General features: G+C 32.9%; 1 protein-coding gene across 1 annotated transcript in view; it reads left to right on the top strand.

The window, feature by feature from the left end:
• Positions 1 to 20413, top strand: part of LOC108773545 (uncharacterized) — a 178723-nt gene that overhangs the window by 73746 nt on the left and 84564 nt on the right. Inside the window, exon 2 of the mRNA XM_018539383.1 lies at positions 9566 to 9712. Coding sequence (XP_018394885.1) covers positions 9566 to 9712 — 147 coding nt within the window. The remainder of the gene's footprint in view (positions 1 to 9565; positions 9713 to 20413) is intronic.

Genomic DNA, 20413 nt, shown 5'->3' with positions numbered 1-20413 from the left:
GTTTAAATCTAGCAGAATTTCTAATTATTATAACTCGAGATTTTATAATATAACTAGACCGTTTGGTAGATTATACTATACAAGGATTTGTTTAATATTTTCTAATTGGATCTACAAAACTTTTCTAGTTATATTCACTAGCATACACAACATTACCAGAATTCTGGTTAACATTAGCGCATCCTAGCAGTTTTATTATTATACAAGTTGGTGCTGGTCATGTCGAGCGAGCAGTGCGAGCATGTATTTTGTATTTTCGTATCGCGTGTCATGTTCTGTGTCGCGTGGCTGATCATTATGGCTGATGAAAAAATATGTGCTCTTCTTCGCCAATGGAACTTCGAAAAATATATAGAAGTTTTTAAAGATTAGTAATAAGTACTGCTTAAAGCACATAAATCATGGACGCATTTTATTATATTTCACACATGATACGCATGTTGCATCATTTAGATCGCTATTTCATTTGTGCGTTTTTGTTGTATGACAAATGTGTGCAGAATAGAAGAGTCTTCGGATCCTATAGTATAGCCAATCAACAGGCTCGAAAAATTTACTCACAAATGAAATATCAGCTCTCTCCTCTCGTTTACATTTGATGAAACAAATGATCATGCATTATGCGCATCATGCATGAAACGGAAGAAATTCTGATAGATCCAATGGGACAGCATTATTCAACAAATAAGAAATTCTGATACAGTTAACGAGAAAAATTAATTCAATCAACATGAAATTCTGGTAGAAGTTATGAAAACAACTGTTCGATCAACAAGAAATTCTGGTAAATTTAACTACAAGAAATTAATCAAATTCATCCGGTAATTATTACAAGAATTTTGATTCGTCCGTTTTTGAACAGTTATGCTGGTTGAATCTACCAGATTTCCAAATAATCCAACCAAACTTTTTTCAGTGCACATATTACATGATTTCATATAATTTCATCTAATTAAAAATAATTTTCTTTATTAGTTATAAAGTTATTTGGTAAAATAAATGATTTCGTCTAATTACACAATGGTTTCTCGTGATTGCATTATCCCAGATTTCTAATGATTACAAATAATTTTATTTAATTAGAAATACCATGACGAAGGGCTAACTACTTGATGTAATCGTGTATAATCGGATGTAATTATGAAGTCAGATGTGAAATCACGGAATTATTAAAAATGATATGTAAGCAGAAATTATTTTGAATTTCTATCTAATCACTGGATATCATGTGTATAATCACCATAAAATCTGATGAATCAGTATTAATTATAATTTTAAGATAGTTGATTGTAAACAATATGCAGCCATATTGTTTTTCGCAGGTGTCGCGATATATGTTTGATCGCATTTCGTTTTTATGTACGTATATATGACTCTAGAGGTGCATTTCATTTGCGCATCAAATGCATAGAACATCATTGTTGTTCATCGAACGTTAAACAAGAACAAATGGTGTTCTATGCGTCCGATGCGCAAATTCTGAATACGACCCTAGAGTCCTATAAAAAAAAGAAGCGCGAACGAACATATATCGCGTCACCTGTGTAGAAAACATGGATGCATAGAGCACATACTGTTTACGTTCTATTACCTTAGAATTATTTACACTAATTTCAGATTTCATGGTGATCACACATGATTTTATCACAGATTTCATGATGGAATATTAAGGATTTCCAATGATTACATGGAAATTTAAAATTATTTCTGCTGATTACATATTCGTTTTATTATGATTTCTGGTAATTCCACATGATTTCATCTGACTTCATAATTACATTTGATTGCAAAATGATCACATAGAAATGATTTTGTAAGGATTTCATAATTATTTCACGGATACGTCTCATGATTAGTGATTACTTCTTTATTTGGGATTTTTAGAAACAAATACACGGGTAGACATAGATTCGATGTTTTTTTTTTTTTCAAATATACAATAATTTCAGGCAACTCTTGGAAATGTGATTAATCGATGAGCGGGAATTAGTTCGGCCGTCCGTGGTTACCTTAGCATCGATCCTCGTCCGCGCGCGAAGCTTCAACGGCTTTCAGAGTTATTCGCGGACGTTGAGAGCAAATTCGTGTTTTGGCGTTTCTGCGTTTCCGAGTGTGATTCGCTGCCGTAGTAGCCGAGCAGTATGCAATGTTGAAGAGGGAAAGCACGATTCGTTTTCGTTAATGTAGCTCGACCGTGCGAAAGTCTTGAGACCTTCGTCGAGGCTGTCTGTATTCTACGCTGGAGAATGGCATTGTGTTTCATTAAGACAAAATGGAACTCTGTTTTCAAAGCAGGAAGGAATCGAAGACCTCTGAGTTTTGTTTGGAGTATTGAACACTAATTTAAAAATTAGTTGAGAAATTAGTTTCTTTGTACATTTAGAAAAAAAAAATCAAAATTGGTAAATATTACACGTCACGTTTTCTTCAATATTTATTGATTTTACAAAAATTTGACTGTAATGAAGTATGTATATATTTCTATGAAATGTATTTCACTATGTTTTAAAAAAAAGATTATTTATTTGCTAGAAGTAAAACTTTATTTTGCTATATTATATTTACATAAGGATTTATTTCAGTGAAATAAACTTTATATCTCATGAACCAATTTTTAAATACATACCTTTTTCTCAGTATATATCAGTATTTTTAATTCAAAATATGTTTTAATATGTCTCTCTCTCTCTCTCTCTCTCTCTCTCTCTCTCTCTCTCTCTCTCTCTCTATCAAATTGAATAGTGAAATTTCGTATAATCAAAATTTCAAGTTTATGGGATAATATCTGGAAGGGAATTTCATTAGAATGCTAATCCGATTGATTAATGATTTCGTATCTTAATTATACTCTCTATCAAATTTAGCGATGAAATGACATTTAATTGAAATTTAAAGTTTGTAGGATAATATCTATAAAAGGGAATTTTATTAGAATGCTACTCCGATTGATTGATGATTCCGTATCTTAATTGGGCAATAATTACTTTTTAACTTTTCTATCTGATGTTTCGTTTCCGAATAATTAGCGATTTTGTGTACCGGCGGAACCCGGTACTTAAAAAAAAAAGTTTAAAATGCGAACATCTCAGAGCGCACGTTTGGTTTCGAAATGTAGAAATAACTCCGAAAACGGCTACAGTTTCCACGGTCGAAGAGATGGTGGCAGGCAGAGGTCGTGTTTTCTGGCCAATGCTCAGTTCCGGCAGTTTACGAGTTTCTCTCGTCCAATAAAAGGCACGCATACACATGCACTTTGAAACAAAAGGAAGGAAGGAAAGAGAGAGAAATAGCGAAGAAGGAGAATGATAAGTCTCTCTCGGCAATTTGAGGAAAGCTCGCCACTATCCACCACCATTCTCTGTTTCCTCCTTTCTCTTATCCTCCATAAGACATTTGCATTTCTTTTTACGAGTATCTACGTGATTTTTATCCTGAACTGACCGCGGAATGCCCAATGCGACTGATGTGACTTTAATTTTTATATTACAGTATATTACATCGAGATTATTGAGAGAGAACAAATGTCTGAAATATCCAGTTATTCAAATGTTGTATCAGCATTTTGATAGCGAATTTATTACTTGAGCGATGCAACTGATAGAATATTTGCAGCTTTCTCTTTATGTATAGGATATGAAATGCACAGTATATAAACTACACAATGTATTACATATCTATATATATATATATATCACTTCGTAATACATGCGCAAATACGTGCGCCTCAAGTTTTCAATTAAATTAATTTAACTTATCGGTACGTTCTGTCAATCATTTGAATCAGTATTCACACAATAGTGTTCCAATTCTGTACAGTGAACCATGGATTGCGTCGAGTGTGCGAACCGCCAAATTATTATCGCTGCCATATCACTGTACCGTTTTCTCCACCGATCTAAAGCATTTTCCGGCGTTTGCGAAACTGAAACTGCCGCTATAATGGCATTATCGATAAATCGCGATAACGTTTCACAAAAACTGATCCTGTCCGTCGCCCGATTGAGAGTCTAAATAACGGCGCTAAACGATTTAGCGGCGCGTGTGATTTCTCAAATATTTGCACATCGATCACGCCGCGGTGCACGCAATACAGATGAATTAACATTTCCGCGTCCGTTTCCCGGGGGCTTTCCCATCTCCTAGTCCAGACGCTCTCAGTTTAGGTCGGGCTTCATTTTCCAAATGGACCAAACTCGCGGCTCGTTCGTCAGGAGTTGCGAGTTGGCGTGTTTGCACGGCAGGGAAAAAAAGAGAGAACAGTCGAAATGCTGTATAATACTGTGGGATAATCGAAAATTGCGGAATCTCGTTGTAATTAAATAAGATGAAATTTATAGGAAAGTTTTGATGTCTCTATTTATCTTATTGAAAATCAAAAGCTAAAAAATTAATTGAAATTAATTAAATAACAGGTATTATAAAATTATGTAAGATTATTACGAAAAATAATGGTAACAATTTTGTACAGGAAAATAAAAAATATGTATATATAATTATTTTTTATTATTTTTTATTATTATTAGACATAAAAATACGAGGAAATACTGTATTAAATATTTCATTTAAATTTGTTGTAATTTCTATATGTCATCATAATTTTCTCAAGAAATGAAATGATAAGAAAGGTAAAAATGCTTTGTTCACAGCATAATAATGTTGTACGCGTTATTTTTATACGCAATTGCAAATTGAAATATGGAAACTAGGCATGTAAAGCTAGCTATTTAATTCCAACTAATAAATGGTTTAAGATAAAAGTGAGGAATTATAGAATTTATCGCTTCTCCTGAAGTACATTCAAAAGCCCTCAAATCGAAACCACGGTAACTTTTAATGTCCCGGATGTAAACGTGACTTTTTGGCCGAGAAAGATTTACGACGGAATTTATGATGGGCGACGCATCTCGCGTGGCAAAATGGGTTACTTCGTATCCGTTACTTCGTATTCCAACAGTTCGACAACTTTTGGAGTAAAAATCCCTTCGGACACGAATCGCGTTACAGCGGGGAAATTCGTTAGGAACGAGCAATGGGATTATAATTGCGAACGCAATGATGCGTATCAAGTCGTAAGGAACAAGAAAAATATTTTTACCTTTCTCTCTCTCTTGAGAATTATCATGACAGGAAACGTTAACAGTTTTAATAAAAGAAATCTCAATTAAAAAGTTGAAATCATCACTTACTGATTAATATTTGTGGAACAAAATGCAAAGTAATAAGAGAAAAATTGAAATTATATGTATTTCTAACGCAGAATTAATAGACATATTGTATATACTATACGTACTGAATTTTTTGTTAAAATAATTATTTATAAAAAAAAAAGAATGTTGAATCGCACAAATAATAAATTGGACAATTTAAAAAAAAAGTTGTTTTAGTCAAATAAAGTCTTTATTTAAGTTCCTTGATGAACAACAGCGGTTGAATGTAAAAATTCGACACTCGTCAATTTTCGATGGACTAAAATTCCGGTATTTCGCTGTTCGTACGAAATTCAACGCGTATATTTCGCCTGCGTACACAAAATTGTTGATACGTTTCTTGATAGTGTTGTAACGTTATAAAACAGCATCTTTTGAATATATAATATTTTGATTGTAAATTTGTTTTTTCATAGATGATCAATTAGATCAGGAATTGTAAATTTGTGGTACGCGAAGATATTCTCGTCGGCACTTCCACAGAAGCACACAAAGAAAAATTAAAGAAACTGAATATGACAATAAAATAGAAACCGTACTTTATTTCTATTTTTTCTGTGGCTGTATCCGTTTTTGTCCTAAAGAAATTACGCTGATATTTCAGTGCGTTTTTATTACATGATGATAAAGATTTTGAGTAACCGGTTAACTTTTTTCGAGAATTCTGGTAGCTAATTACAGGTCAAAGATAGAATAATATTTTAAACGTGAAAACAAACAAAACACATGTAGTATCTGATTAATATTTTGATCTATTTTTATTTGAAATGATTTTGCTAAAACCGAGTATAAAAAAGATTGTAATTTTACGTATACTTTCTTTTTGCATTGAGAGCAGAAAAATTTTCTGTTTGACACAGTTCACTTCTTTTACTGTATTCTGTTTTATATTTATTTTAAAGTAAATTTTACTTTAAGGTAAAAAAAAGACCATAATCTTATTTATACTTTCTTTTTTTACACTGAAAGCAAAAAGACTTTTTGTTTAACAAAGTTTATTTTTTTTACTGTTCTGTTTTATACATTCGTTTTAAAGTAAAATTTACTTTAAAACAAATGTAAAACAGAACACAGTAAAAGAAATAAAATTTTGTTAGACAAAAGTTTTTTTGCTTTTAATATAAAAAAAAAAAGAAAATATAAGTAAGATTATAATTCTTTTTTAATTCAGAGACTGGCACATCAAAGAATTCTGAATAGCACGCCAGACGAAAAGATTAACCACTCTTAGAGCTATGAAAAAATGCTTTCTTATCTGCTGAAGTCTATGGAGGACTATGAAATCGGATAGAGAGTTATTCGTGAAATAGAGCAAGAATTTCAATATGCAGAACGAGAAGAAAGGACGAGAGAGAGAGGGAGAGAGGATGAAAGAGATTTTCCGATAGCTCTGATCGATCAAAAGTAATATTCGAGGATAAATTAGTCCCTTCGGAAAATTCACATCTAAAGGGGGTCGCTCCGTTGACGTCCTGCCTTATTAACTGGTGGCAGGCATTATTTGCCGAAACAATGCCCGCCTCTGTCTCGCCCTAATTGACATATCGGGCCAGCGGGTTGTTCAAATTATGGGAGCAAAAGTTTGTGCACACGTGTGTATTCAAGGAGGACCAGGAGGGAAAAATCCGTAGGGATGAAGGACAGACTGGCGAGCGAGAGGTCGAGAAGGAGGGAGAGAAGGAGCGGCCAGCCCTAGGACTTAATTAGTCAAAGCCCTTGCTAGCTTACTTGCAAGTGCCTCATTAGGGTCGATGTCGCGTCCCGTAATTGGAACGCGCGTCGCAACTAATTACGCGCAGGCTGTGCATGGGGAGGATGAAGGTGTACGATTTGAAGGGCGAAACTTAAAGAAAGTTTTGCTCCCCACTGTCCCCGATACGTCTCAACGTTTTTGAATTTCTTTCCATTTCCTCCCGGCGATCTACGATAAATTCTACTTTGCCTAAACTTAGAAGAATTCCCTTGCTAAACTTAGAAGGAGAAAATCGTGTATATCATACTTGCGAACAAAGACTTCTTTAAGTTCACAAGATCGATTTTGAGCTTTTACATTTGTACTTTGTTACGTAAGATACTTTTTTTTCTTATCCTTTTATATTCTATCAAAGTATGGCGGTTTAAATCAGATAACAATTTTACAGTATTTTAATGGTATCAATATTTTTACAAAAATTTTTTACAAATTTACCAAACTTACACAAATAAATTGCGGCATTTCTATCACTTCAAGTTTTGAAATTCTGTCTCTGAAAAGTTTTAATTTTTGAAATGTGTGTGTGTGTGTGTGTGTGTGTGTGTATATATATATAGAGAGAGAGAGAGAGAGAGAGAGCAGTGTTATTTTAGAAATGTCACGTAAAACTTTTCCAAGTAGTTTCTATGTCCGCAGTTAATAGCTAATCGATCTTTTTCAAAGCTGTTTCTCAAATTATCTTCTATTTGAAGATATTAAGTATACTAATAGCATGTGTTGATGTTATGACACATGGTAACGTTTATATCCACTATAGATGATGTCTATAAGCGAATATAGAATAGGGTGAAAATATGAGAGTCACAATATAGAGGTGACATTTGTATTCAGTATGTATAAGTTCCTGAAACAGAGTGTTTTACTTCATAAAATGGGGACGCAAGTAAAATCGCACTTACTATATTCGATGCAGTCGTGAAACTTTTTGAACTATGCCGTCTGGCTGGCGCAAAGTCGCTTAGTTGTGTTTTTTATAATCTATATATGTGAAAAATAAAACAGACTTTTAATATGTGTTAATGCTTTTGTTTTAAAATAATAACACGAAATAATAGTCATCTTTCCTTCTTTTGAGCTAAATTCGCTAGTTATGAACTGGCTTTTTGTTAACGCGCCAAAAACTTGAAGAGATTTGAAGGGAATATTATATATCAAAAGTGCTAATTTGAAAAGATATTATGTCAATATTTTTGTAATTATGTATTTAATTTAATTACACTATTAGACCTTTTATTGTATATCAAAGGAATAATGACAAACTAATCTCTTGAATTAAATAACATCTTGTTATTTTTAATTTCTATATCTGTCAAAATGTATTTTAATTCATATCTCTAATTAATTTTAAAGTAAACAACATATTCGTATTAACATATGTACTTAGTAAATAATAAATTAAATTTCAATAAAACTTAATATATTTTCTTGAATTGTTTAGCTCCACTATTTTAGTTAAATTAATAACATATTGAAGATTAGTGTGACGACCTATAGAAATGATTAAAAATACTTCAAATAGAGTATAATTTTACATTATAAATTTTACAGTATATAGTTACATGTATTCATTACACTTTGAACGCAGTCATTTACGAGGACTGCAATTTGTCAAACTACACGTCATCGGCGTAAATCCCACTCATTATTGACCTTCGACGTCGGCGCCGAGAAGCCCATCTTCGCGTGTGCGGTGGAATTACCTCTTCGACATGGATATCCACGCGAGACCATCGTTACCCTCGTTCGCTAGTCTTTAATTATTCCCGGACTGAATGGCTTTTTAAGGATGTTACCGCATTCAGTTGGAATTTTCTCGTCACGAAGAGCTGCATTCTTCGATCGGTGCAACTTTCTTTGGGAATGTCAACGCACGTCGAGACACATTTATAGTTGTATCCTAACTTTCGTAGAAACGACGTCAAGGAATGCGAAAATATGTCCGAGTAATTTACATGAAATGCGGGTAAATAAGCAAAGTTTTCCTTGCGATATCTATAGATGATGATACATTCAAGAACGATAGAGCAACTAAAGTTCGTAGACAGTTTGTATGCACATACGAAAGACTATGTATGCGTATAAATATAGCTGTATTGTCGTGGAACAATAGCCATTCTTTTCATGTGAAGATTCCTTGACCAAGTTGGAGTCGATTGTTCTTCGATAAAAGCATCGGAGCATAGATATAGTTTCTAAGTTAGAAGAAATTAAATAAAGCAGAGTAAAAGAAACGAGTAAAAAGACAAATAAAACGATATTGTTTTACAATTTATTTCAAATGGACTTCTTGATGGTCTCTTTAGTGGTAATACCTTAATAAATTATAAATTTAAAAATTACAGTCATCTAAAAATAATTTATATTGAAAATCAAGCATTTAATATATAAGATATTAAATGCTGAAATTCGTTAAATGCGCTGAAATTATTTGGACGAAAAATTGCCTGTTCACAATAGAACGTGTTATATTAAAAATAATATATGAAAAAAATATTAGAAATACCTGAAAAAAGAGGCAAGTTAGAAATCATAAAATATGGATACCACGCAGTATACATTTGCGTAATTGAATTTGCAAGTATCAGCGTGTCTTATAATTGAATAGGCAATTTCCCAAGAGCTTACATCGCCAGTACTTTGAAACTAGTACGCACACCACCTCTGAGGAACATCCTCGAAGCCCTTCAAGGAATTCGAGATCTTAGACAACTCTCTGTAAAGGGCGATATAACTAAGGAAGGGACCAGCGTTGGTATTTTATTACTGAAACGTGGAGGGAAATAGCAGCTGCCGTAGACTCGTATATTACCCTACATGACGTTATTACCTGTACGAAAATTTACGAATGATAATATCAACGTTTTACAGGAAGGGCAGGCTTTCGCAAAAATGATGACTTTATTCCTGCAAGTCTGAAAATAGGGGATGATAATTAGACGATATTACGCAAACGCGGCTATATCATGGGAAGAGAAAGAGGAGAGAAAAAGAGGGAAAATTTTTTAATAAATTATATTTAAAATGCAATTTTACAGAGGTGCGTCGCAGAGACAGTTGTAAATCATATTAAAAAATTTGCGTATCTCATTTTCGCATGCGCCATCCAATTTTCATGTTGTATGCTTTTTCTCTTGATTCAATATCTCTGTGCCATAAAGCTGAACTCTAAGTATACAGCGAGTATTATTCTGCGACAGTCGTTGCGCCCGCAAGTGCCGCTTAGCGTGCTCCGGCTGGGTGTATCAGGATTCACGGTAATTTTCGTTGATTGCGAACTGTTTCACGAATGCGCGTACACCTGCAAGTTGCTATTAACAGTTGAACTCGCGCGAAAATTGGCACGAGTAACGCGCTATTGAACGCCCAGCTTTATAGTAGCCATATACGAGCCGATCCGGCAGGTTTACAGATACCGTTGAAAGCGTTATTTGTAGGCATTGGCCAGCTTGACAAATGCTAACATCTATCTGTATTACAGGATCAAAGAGGTCATTCAGTTCTCTAACGAAATCCTTTCCGTGATTTATCCAATTATTTGTAATTTATTGCAGTGAGACTAAACGCAAAGACGTTGATAGTATCGTTTGAATATAACTGTTACAATAAAGAAATTAATTTTATATTTTATGAGAGAGGTATACTATTACGTTGCATTTTTATAGCGGACCATTAGTAGAAGATGCGGTAACTTTTTGAGTCAAGTATATTTTTTATTAGTATACCTTTTTATGAGGGAAACGCTACAGCATAACTTTTACAGAAAGGAGAACGCTTTTGTAGAAATAAATTATTATTTCTTGTAACCCTAGAATTCTATCACTGTTATAGGTGATAAAACAATATTCCTATCGAAAACAATATTCCGATACGTTTTTACGTATAAGAAAACTTTTAATTAATATAAAACAAGTTTCTCATACATTTCGTACTTTTACTAATAAAATATTTATAATCTAGATTTTTACAAACACAACTAATTATTAATACAAGATTATAAAGAAAGAACAAGTGTCAAAAGTGTAAATCTATTTGTGTATTGTATGGTCAAAGTCTCCGCTTAATAAGCAGTGTTGACATTGCTCAAGTTGTTTCTTGTACATGTCAACATTGCCCGGGCCATGTCACATTGCTCAACCCAATTGCGTTGGCACTGTCCGGACAAAATCATCCACTTACGGACTTTGCCTATAAAATATAGTATATTTAAATATATATGTTATTATATAGAGGTTTTATTGGCATTATTTTATACTTTCGTAATTTGTTGATATAGTCAATACTTGTGACAACAACCTTATCACATTTACCATAAATAAATATTGGAATAAATGATAAATAAAGCTTAATAAAATATGCTACATGCAGTAGGTAAACGAGAATATAATTGAAGGTATAATTTACATAATTAAAATTGAAAGAATGTTACCGCGGCATATCTCGCGCGGACGTAACAACACACCAAGCATCATGTTTTAATTAAATCCCTTTTTCAAATTCATGCCGTTGTGGTAGCATTGTTCTGTGCACGCCATATTAAACCGAAGTAGCGGTCTAATTAAATTAACACGCATATGCCATACAGCGGGCAATGGCACTAGACACTGGTTCAAGTTCTTTACGGTATCTATAACACTGCTAATAAACTGCCATTAATGGCGCAACACTTCGATGAAGTATCCACGCAGCCCTTCTCACGGAATTCGAGAACTCCTGCTGAACAACTCTCCCAGTAGGGTCAGTATAATCGCGGCAGGGTTCTCTCGCAATATTTTATTGCTCAGATAAGAGTTGCCGGGAATAGAGGAAAAAAAACCGACAAACGAAAATGGAATTTTTTAATTGACCTTACATGGATCAATAATACTTATTAGTAATATTGAATCAATAGTATATTGATGGTATGCATACCATATTCTATTTATTATTTTTACAACCTTACACGATCAATATATATTATTGACAATATATTTTATTTTAATTTTACGTACATTATCTATTGCACTGTGTGTGTGATATAGATCTTAATAAAGTGATATTCAAAGCTCGAGAATCAAAATCCAGAGATCACCGTCGATAGATCTACGTCAATCTACCAATATTAACTATTAATCACATACATTAATAATATTGTCAGTATTTGTTAATATTGACAGTATTATTAATCGCGTAGCTTCATCTTTAAAGAATAAGAGATTAATCGGCCATTCCAAAAATTCTGTATCTACGTTTGATTTAAACAAAATTGTAATCTATAGTTCCGGGAATTTATATCTTGAATGGCAGATATTCTGACGAATGACGATTGCACGGTGAATTGTACGAAGAGTGTCTCGCGTATTCAAAAACGGCGAGCGTTTTTGTCTACAATTCACGGCTGTGTCTCTAAAGCTCTGGACATATCGCTGGATTGAGCTTTCAGCCGGGACACTCACCAAAATAGGAGCGAATTAATATTTCCTCTTTGTCGAGGTCGCGCCGGGCACGCGATTATTATTAACTAAGCCGTGTAATTATTAATTAACTGACAAAGCGTTATCCGCGGTTAACGCACTCGGGAATACCAAATGGGACATTTCGTGATCGTACCGTTACGCAATCGTTATTACTTCCAAAGTAATAACGATTCCATACTTAATGTCCGCTTGATCATTCTGCATTACAGTCCTGTTATAGTTTTGTCATACAATATGGCATATTTCCGTTTAAACATAGGATTATTATTATTGTGATTGTTAGAATTACTATGTGTGTCAAAATAATAATAATAATTACTTTATACAATGTGTATGTTTAAAATAATTCTTTGCGTGTGTGTGTGTGTTACGTATTTTTTATTGCCAGAGAATAATTTATCTTACATACGCGAATAGCAATGTTTTGTCCGAAATTAATCTTTAACCTCATTTCGCTATTGTTATTAGTCATTGTTATTATCATATCTATTAGCGAGTTATATTATATTGTAGTTCAAAAATTTGTTCATTTTTGGAAATAAAAATTTGTAAAATTTGAGTAATTTAAAAAAATGTTATTTTAAGACTAACTTAAGACGGATATGTTAAAAAATACCTATAATAGATACAAATATTCTATAAAAAATTAATGTAATTTTTTTTACATTGATATGCTAAATTTTGAAAATATATTTTTTCAATAAAATTAATATTTATAATATGTTAAACATTTTATTTATTTATTTTTAAATTTACATTCTAATATTTTTACTTATTTGTAAAAAATATGTTACTTTAACTATGTAAGAAATATGAAATATTAATTTAATACAAAATACTTAAATGACACAATTACATTTTATTAAATTATAATACACTTATATATGTTAAAAATTCGACATAAAAATTTTAACAAAGAACAGTTTTAATACAAATACATGTTTTTTACCGTGTATTCGAGACAAAGCGAGCCATCGATTTACATACTTTATTTCCTCGCATATACCACGCAGTGGGGACCATCTTTCATGAAAATGACTGTGTAAATCATGCTATCGGCTATTAAAGCAGTATTGCAGTAGAAACGTCCGTTTATAATCGACCCTCCCGGTTTAAATATACTTATTTCTTATCGCCGAGGCGATGTTTCCACCTCGCGAACGTGACAGGACTTTAATAAAATATTGCAGCGCGCGAAACCGCAACGCGAAACGAAAGCATTCGGATGCAGAAATAAAGGCTCACGGCCGAAGAATAGAGACGCGTGGTCGCGGGAGGGGGATGGGGAGGGAAAGAGATGCTCCGGGGGATGAGATAAATTGAAAGAGCTCTCGAAGTTGTCAACCTCCACCGCTGGTCGACTCTCACCAACCCCGTCGACCATTTCTCTGTCTCGGCATTCTGCAACGCGTTCCCGCGTCTACTTGTGTGTGCGTGCATATACATGGCTGATAGATGTGTATGTATATCTACATAGCAGTGTACACAATATCCATGTAGGCGCGGATTATACCGTATCCGTGTACAAATGCACGACCGCCGACCGTACAGTTTGCGCGCGCTCGGGCATTCGGTTATTTATTTATTTATTTATTCAGAACGGCTCGAACGCTCGTCACTTCATGAATACAATATTAGGCGCTTCTGCGGCTGTATTTCCGAAGATTCCCCAGGAATCTTCCATTCCCTCTGTCAGACTTTACACGAACGGAGTCTTATATACAAATCTTTCCTGCGTTTCTTTTAAAGTACAGTCGTCGAAATTAGTTAACGTTCTGTTCTTTGCAAAGTAAATTTTGAGCTTTTAACCAAAAGACTTAATTGATGAAATAAATAATTAGAAATCAACAATGTGTGTGTTAAAATTTTTATTAAATTTAACTATTTTAAATTGAAAAATTGCTTGATATATAATTGCTACCTTTACCTTACTTTATTAATGAAAATTAATGGTAACTATAGCTCTTTTAATGTTCTTATCGAGATTTTACATAAAAATCCTAATAGATATCAAATAGAGTTTTGAATTTGTATAATATATGCAATAATTCAAGAAAAAAACATAATATTTGAAAATATTTTCAAAAAGAAGTCCATTTTTTATTCTGAATCAGTAAGAAAATTATTTTTATTTTTAATTATATTGTAAATATACATATATAATATCTTAATTCTTTTATCTCAAAATTTATTCCAGTGTACTTGAATAGAACTTAAATTTTGTTTATAAGTAATACTTAAATATTTTCTTCATATTTATTGAATGTTTCTTCTTCTATTTTGATTCATAAATTGTACTATCTTGACAATAAGAAATGTTGAACATCAATTTAACATAAACTGTTTAAGTCACATAATTATATTATTATGTTAAATTAACACTCGAATATGTTAAAGACACAAAATGTTAACAAGGACTCGAGTGGACCATTTCCAACACAAATACAAAAGGTTTTTTACATTAGAAGAATGATATATACGTTTATTACAATCGTAATGCAGTGTTAAAACCTGTCAACTCTTCAGGCATTTATATCCGCGACTGTACCAATTTTCCTGCTCTCGCGAATACGTCTGGGATAAAGTTTGTGAGGGTGCAAAGTCAAGCGGCTTTCTTGGATTCCATAACGAAATCCGTTTCACTACTTCTCAGGTGGAAACTTCGCAATTCCGATTTCAATGACATCACTGGAACTCATTCATGATGCGTTTCCCTTATATAGACAAAATTTATCAGGAATAAAGAAGGAGTACATTGATGTAATACGTAAAGCGAATCAGTCTTAGTTTCTGTCTGATAGAAATTAAATAGAAAATAACATTTGATATCAGCAAAAAATAATTCACGGAATTAAAAAAACTAGCTCCTGAATATTTGAAATAAAAAGTCGAACAATTAAATGTTCACTTGTGCTTATTCATCGAGAAGTAGAATTGAATACACAATCGGTGTTTTTCTTTAAAATTGATTCGTCATCGTTTAAATTTGCCGATATTATTTCGATTTGCATTACGCAGTTGCGTCTTTTTTTATATTTTGGGAATAAGACGTCCTGAAGGAACTAAATCCGACATTTAAAGAAGAGAGATAAAAAAAAGTTGAATTGTCCGGGGAGAGAGACAATCCTCTGTTGATCATCGAAACGAGCTGAATTGAGGGTGCGGCAGCCTGATTGCACCTATATCATTTATGGATAGTAAAAATTATTTGTATTATCGGTTCTCCGAACAGTTTGAAATGAAAACAGATTGAAACTGCTCTTTGTATGGATATTTATGATTATTACTTTTATGGATTTTAACAGATTTAGTGTAAAGAGAAGGTTTAACATTAAAACCGCCACGACGGTACTATTTTGGCTGTTATTTTTTCTTTTTGTATTAAATATACAGTACAGAATATTAAAAATATGTGAATATAATACAAATAATTCCGATATACGTATAATATTAAAATAAATTTTTGTTAAGGAAAAATAAGAATAAAAAATTATACGGTATAATTGGCATCTCTTTTCGATAGTTCCAGCTGGATATCATCAGCGGTTTCTAGTATTGAAGCTGAATTGACGATGGGCGTTAATTCAGAATATCCAGATTAATCGTCAGAAAGAAAAATTACGTTAACATTTTATCGAATATTCAAATACGCGCGAAGAGAACATTCAGAATAAAAAAGAAAAATGATCGAAATCCACAAGAATTGATCACGCGCGCGCGCGTATCCATCTCCGTTATATTTATCCAGTTTTTCAGTATTATTCACGTGCGTATGAAATTCTGACGAACAAATCCGCATGAAATTCACGAAAATCCGGGTACGACTTATAGACTGCGGTCGTATAAATGTTGAGGAAATTCGACATGAGAAAATTGTGTTTCCGCGACGAGTCCGCGAAAGGAGCGTCGAAAGAAGTCGTTCGAAGTCCCGCATTTGTATTGTACTTCGCACTTGGCGCACGAGTACGAAAACCGTAGGAGGTACTCGCGGCTCGCGAAGAAACTCGCCAAGTTCTACACATAGAAGGTATTTACTTACCGAAATTTCGCATGTGGCGTTTCACCGACGAGGATATATACGGAGAGAAGAGAAAATATATATCTTCTTCGGTAGGATTGTACAGCGTATAAAACGTGCGAGTACACGTAACATTACAAATAACGTGTATGGATAATACGCGAGCGAGCAACGAAAGAATTTACTGCTAAGAGCCCTTATAATTTCTCTCTCGAGGTAAAATCGTATGACATATCGCACGACGTGATTTTAATGTCCGCGGAAGAAGAAAGATAAAGAGGTTGTAATCTTAGACACTTTTGCTAATACATCATGCAATCTTTCTTTCTCAGGTAAAATATGTGTGTGAAATATGACGTACGTGCTTTTCAGCGTGTCTTCAAGATTATATCTTGTAAAAATGTGTATAAAGTTAAATTATAATTTGTATTACATATTTATCTTATATTTATCAAAATTTTATTATGAAATTTTTCAAAATTATTAATCACATATCTAATTATTAGAAATCGCAAGATAGAAACATGTGCACATAAAAACTTGTAAAAGTTTTTACAAGTTTTTATTGTATGTCATTTATATATATTAGATGTTTCTTTTATTATCTAAATTTTATTAATCACACAGTTATTAACATTATTTAATCAATTATTATTGAAAAGAATAAACAATAACGGCTATGAGCCAAGCAAGATTCAGATCTTTAATTGTTTAAATAAATATCAGGAACAACTATGAATTTTTAATTATAAACGTTCCGACTGTAATCGGGTGATTTTCAATATATATAAAAAAAACCAATCAAATATTATAATATAGTAAGAATTACATAATCAAGAATAGCGTTTGATATTATATTCAATTAAAAAAAAGAACTTAATAAAAAAAAAACTAAATAACGATTTGGTAAATCAAAAATATATATACATATATATATATATATATATATGTACATGTAACTCGGTTTTTTATTACTTTTTGTTTTATTTTTCCGCACGCAATGCGGCGAGCGGCCAACGTTTTTAACGCGAACGAAAAGGGATATGGTGGGAGGAGAGACAGAAGAGAGATAAAATTGGAGACTTCGAATATTTCGCCCTTGGGAGCAGTGGCCATTTTACGCGCCATTTCAATCCGTGACGTCGTCATCGAGAACGAGCGCGCGTTGTCCTCCCTCACTTGCGTACTCTCGATATGGGAGAGAACTTCATTTTTTTTCAAATCCTTTTTTCTTTCCTTCTTCAACGACTCGTCCCGTCGGAGTCGCGCGCGCGCGCTTGAAATTAAAGCGGCGATTATCGAATTTCCTTTTCCACGCCGCGTCGACTATTTCTGCCATATCACCCCGCGAACGGATTGATATAATAAGCTGTACGTTTAACTGAAGTGTTTGCGAGAAATATCAAAATTTTTCTTTTGACAAGCCTTCGTTAAAATCTCGTACCGATATTGATATCGTAAAATCGCGATCTTGACTATTAGATAAAAAAAAAAAATATGCACGGCAATATGATATGTATTACGTTACACTCGATAAATTATTAAATTTTTCCTACGTAAATGTATAATAAAATTGTGCATTCGCATTCACACAATCGTGACTGTCGAAAAAATAATGCGCGCAGTGACACGAAATGTACGTATTACGTTACCTCGATAAATTATTGAATTTCTAAATAAAGATATCACGAGGGGCTTTGTGAGGCCCTTTCCGCACGACAATTTTATAAAATGCGCTTCGGTAGTATATAGTTAAGGCACGTTCTGAAAACGATGAAAGCGCGCTCGTCAATATTCTGTAACCCCGATTATCGGCAAATGTCTGGCGCGGCCCATTGACACGCGCCGCATCAGCGGACAAAAAAGTGACTGACGTTTCTCGATTGGTAGCTGCGAACGCAGAAGTAATCTGCACGTTCGGCTTTTGCTGCGGAGTTAATAGTGTTGACGCCGTCGCGGCAACATTTTGGTCCAGCCCATTAAGCATTTCACGACACATTAACATGAAGCATTTTGAAGTTGATTATCACGATATACCTATTCTCAAAATTTGAAAGCGATTGCGCGATGAAGCTAAATCGCGTATTCTGGAATTAAAGATCTTACAATTCGGTTAAGATAGAATCCCTGCCATGCTGCGTTCATTTATCTACATAATTTTGTCATTAATTGTTTTTCCGCCACGAGAATTTATCGGACAATGAATTGAGAGGATATTTAGCGTTAGAAATAAATATGTTTACCAAATCAATTTTATGTCTTTAAAGCCATATACATATATAAATCATACATTTAGCAATTGCTTAAATGACAGACGTGCTAATTAATTTTAACAAGTGGTTTCCGTTTCATGAAAATTTAGTCTGAGAGTACCAAAATAGCTACTAAAATATCAGTATATAATTAAAGATATTACGTTTATAATAAAAAATTAAGCGTTTTTCGTAAATGTTAACTTTTTCAACGTTTTATGAGAAGATTCCATTTATTTGTACACCATTTATTATCGAATACATCGGTTATTTTTAACTAAATGCACGACAAAGAGGCATGCGTACCTAGTAAAAGAGCCTGCGCGATGGAGAAAGCTGCAAGCACAGCAATATCAACTTTCGTCCTCGTAAAACTTTCCAACTGTGACGCTTGACAGCTGTCAATGAAGGGCGAGGACGGTCGCGGTTTTCCACCCTCGGTCACCCGACTCTCATTCCGAGGACTGTCAAAGTGTCAAGAATCTGTATTGCCATTCTTCTCTTTCCCCTTTTAATAAGGATAATCAGCGGTTATGGCGTTAATCACAATGCTAATGCGGCTATTTACTACCACATTTCTCGATTGGACTTCCCTGTTAGTAAGATATAATTAATAAACTCGCAAAGTCACTATACTTCCTCATTAATTTAACTTTTGAAGATTATTGGTGGATGTTTTTAATATTTTTTTCGAAACATATAGTATATTTGCAATTACTTATGCTATCTACATTTAATCCTCTGGAATTGACATTAAAATTTGTAATAATTATTAAATCTGTAAGACTCACTTAGTATATATTAATTATTAAAAGGTATTAATTAATTTTAAAGAATTAAAATGACATAACTTGTATAAAAAAAAGAATCAATACTAAGTTTATTTTAATCAGTATAATCCAATTTGCAGATTTAACATAAAAAATTAACTTTGATATTTTTATAGTAATTTCTAAATACAATATATATACGTATACATATATATGAAAGAATTAAGAAATAATTGTAAATTTGAATATATAGATAATATATTTTTATCTTAATCTTTAATTCTTTAATTTTCAATTGCAGTTATAAAAATTATCTAAATTTTAAAGTATTCTGTTTCATGTATAGAATACAAACGAACCTCCGATAATAATTGATAGACGAAGGTTCACAGATTTTATTATCTACATTTTAAAATCTTATAATATTGATCAGATTGTGTAATCGTTTAAAATTTTTTATTTCGAGTCTCATAATCTTTGCTAAAAAATTGACATTACTTTACGGAGAAAATTGAAATTATTTTTACTAATCAGAGAAGCATATTCTCGAAAAATATCGCATACAAAAATATACAAAATAATATAGTATTTGTTATGTTAGTTACGTTACAGATTTCTCTAGTACTTTGTGTGTGACATTCTTCGGGAATCATGGATTAGAATTTTTGTTATTTAAACAATAGTGGGTTTAATAAATTCACGTTAATTACACAGAGGGATAATTTTTAAAATCATCTGTTTCAAAGTGATCCTGATTATTTTTGACAGTATAAGATTGTTGATGCATGCTTCACAATATTTCATTTTCCGAATTTTTGGTTCTGTGAAATTGATATTGTCTTTAAAGGTCTTTCAAACATTTCGAATCACTTCGTGTAAGCTCGATACTTGTAAATTGTCTCGCTATGATTGCAGCGCGTTCGACAAAAAGCGGATTGCCGCGTTATCCAGCGAAAATCG

This window comes from Cyphomyrmex costatus, unplaced genomic scaffold (assembly GCF_001594065.2).
Source record: "Cyphomyrmex costatus isolate MS0001 unplaced genomic scaffold, Ccosl1.0 scaffold214, whole genome shotgun sequence".
NCBI lineage: Eukaryota > Metazoa > Arthropoda > Insecta > Hymenoptera > Formicidae > Cyphomyrmex > Cyphomyrmex costatus.
This window is presented reverse-complemented; position numbering and strand designations above follow the sequence as displayed.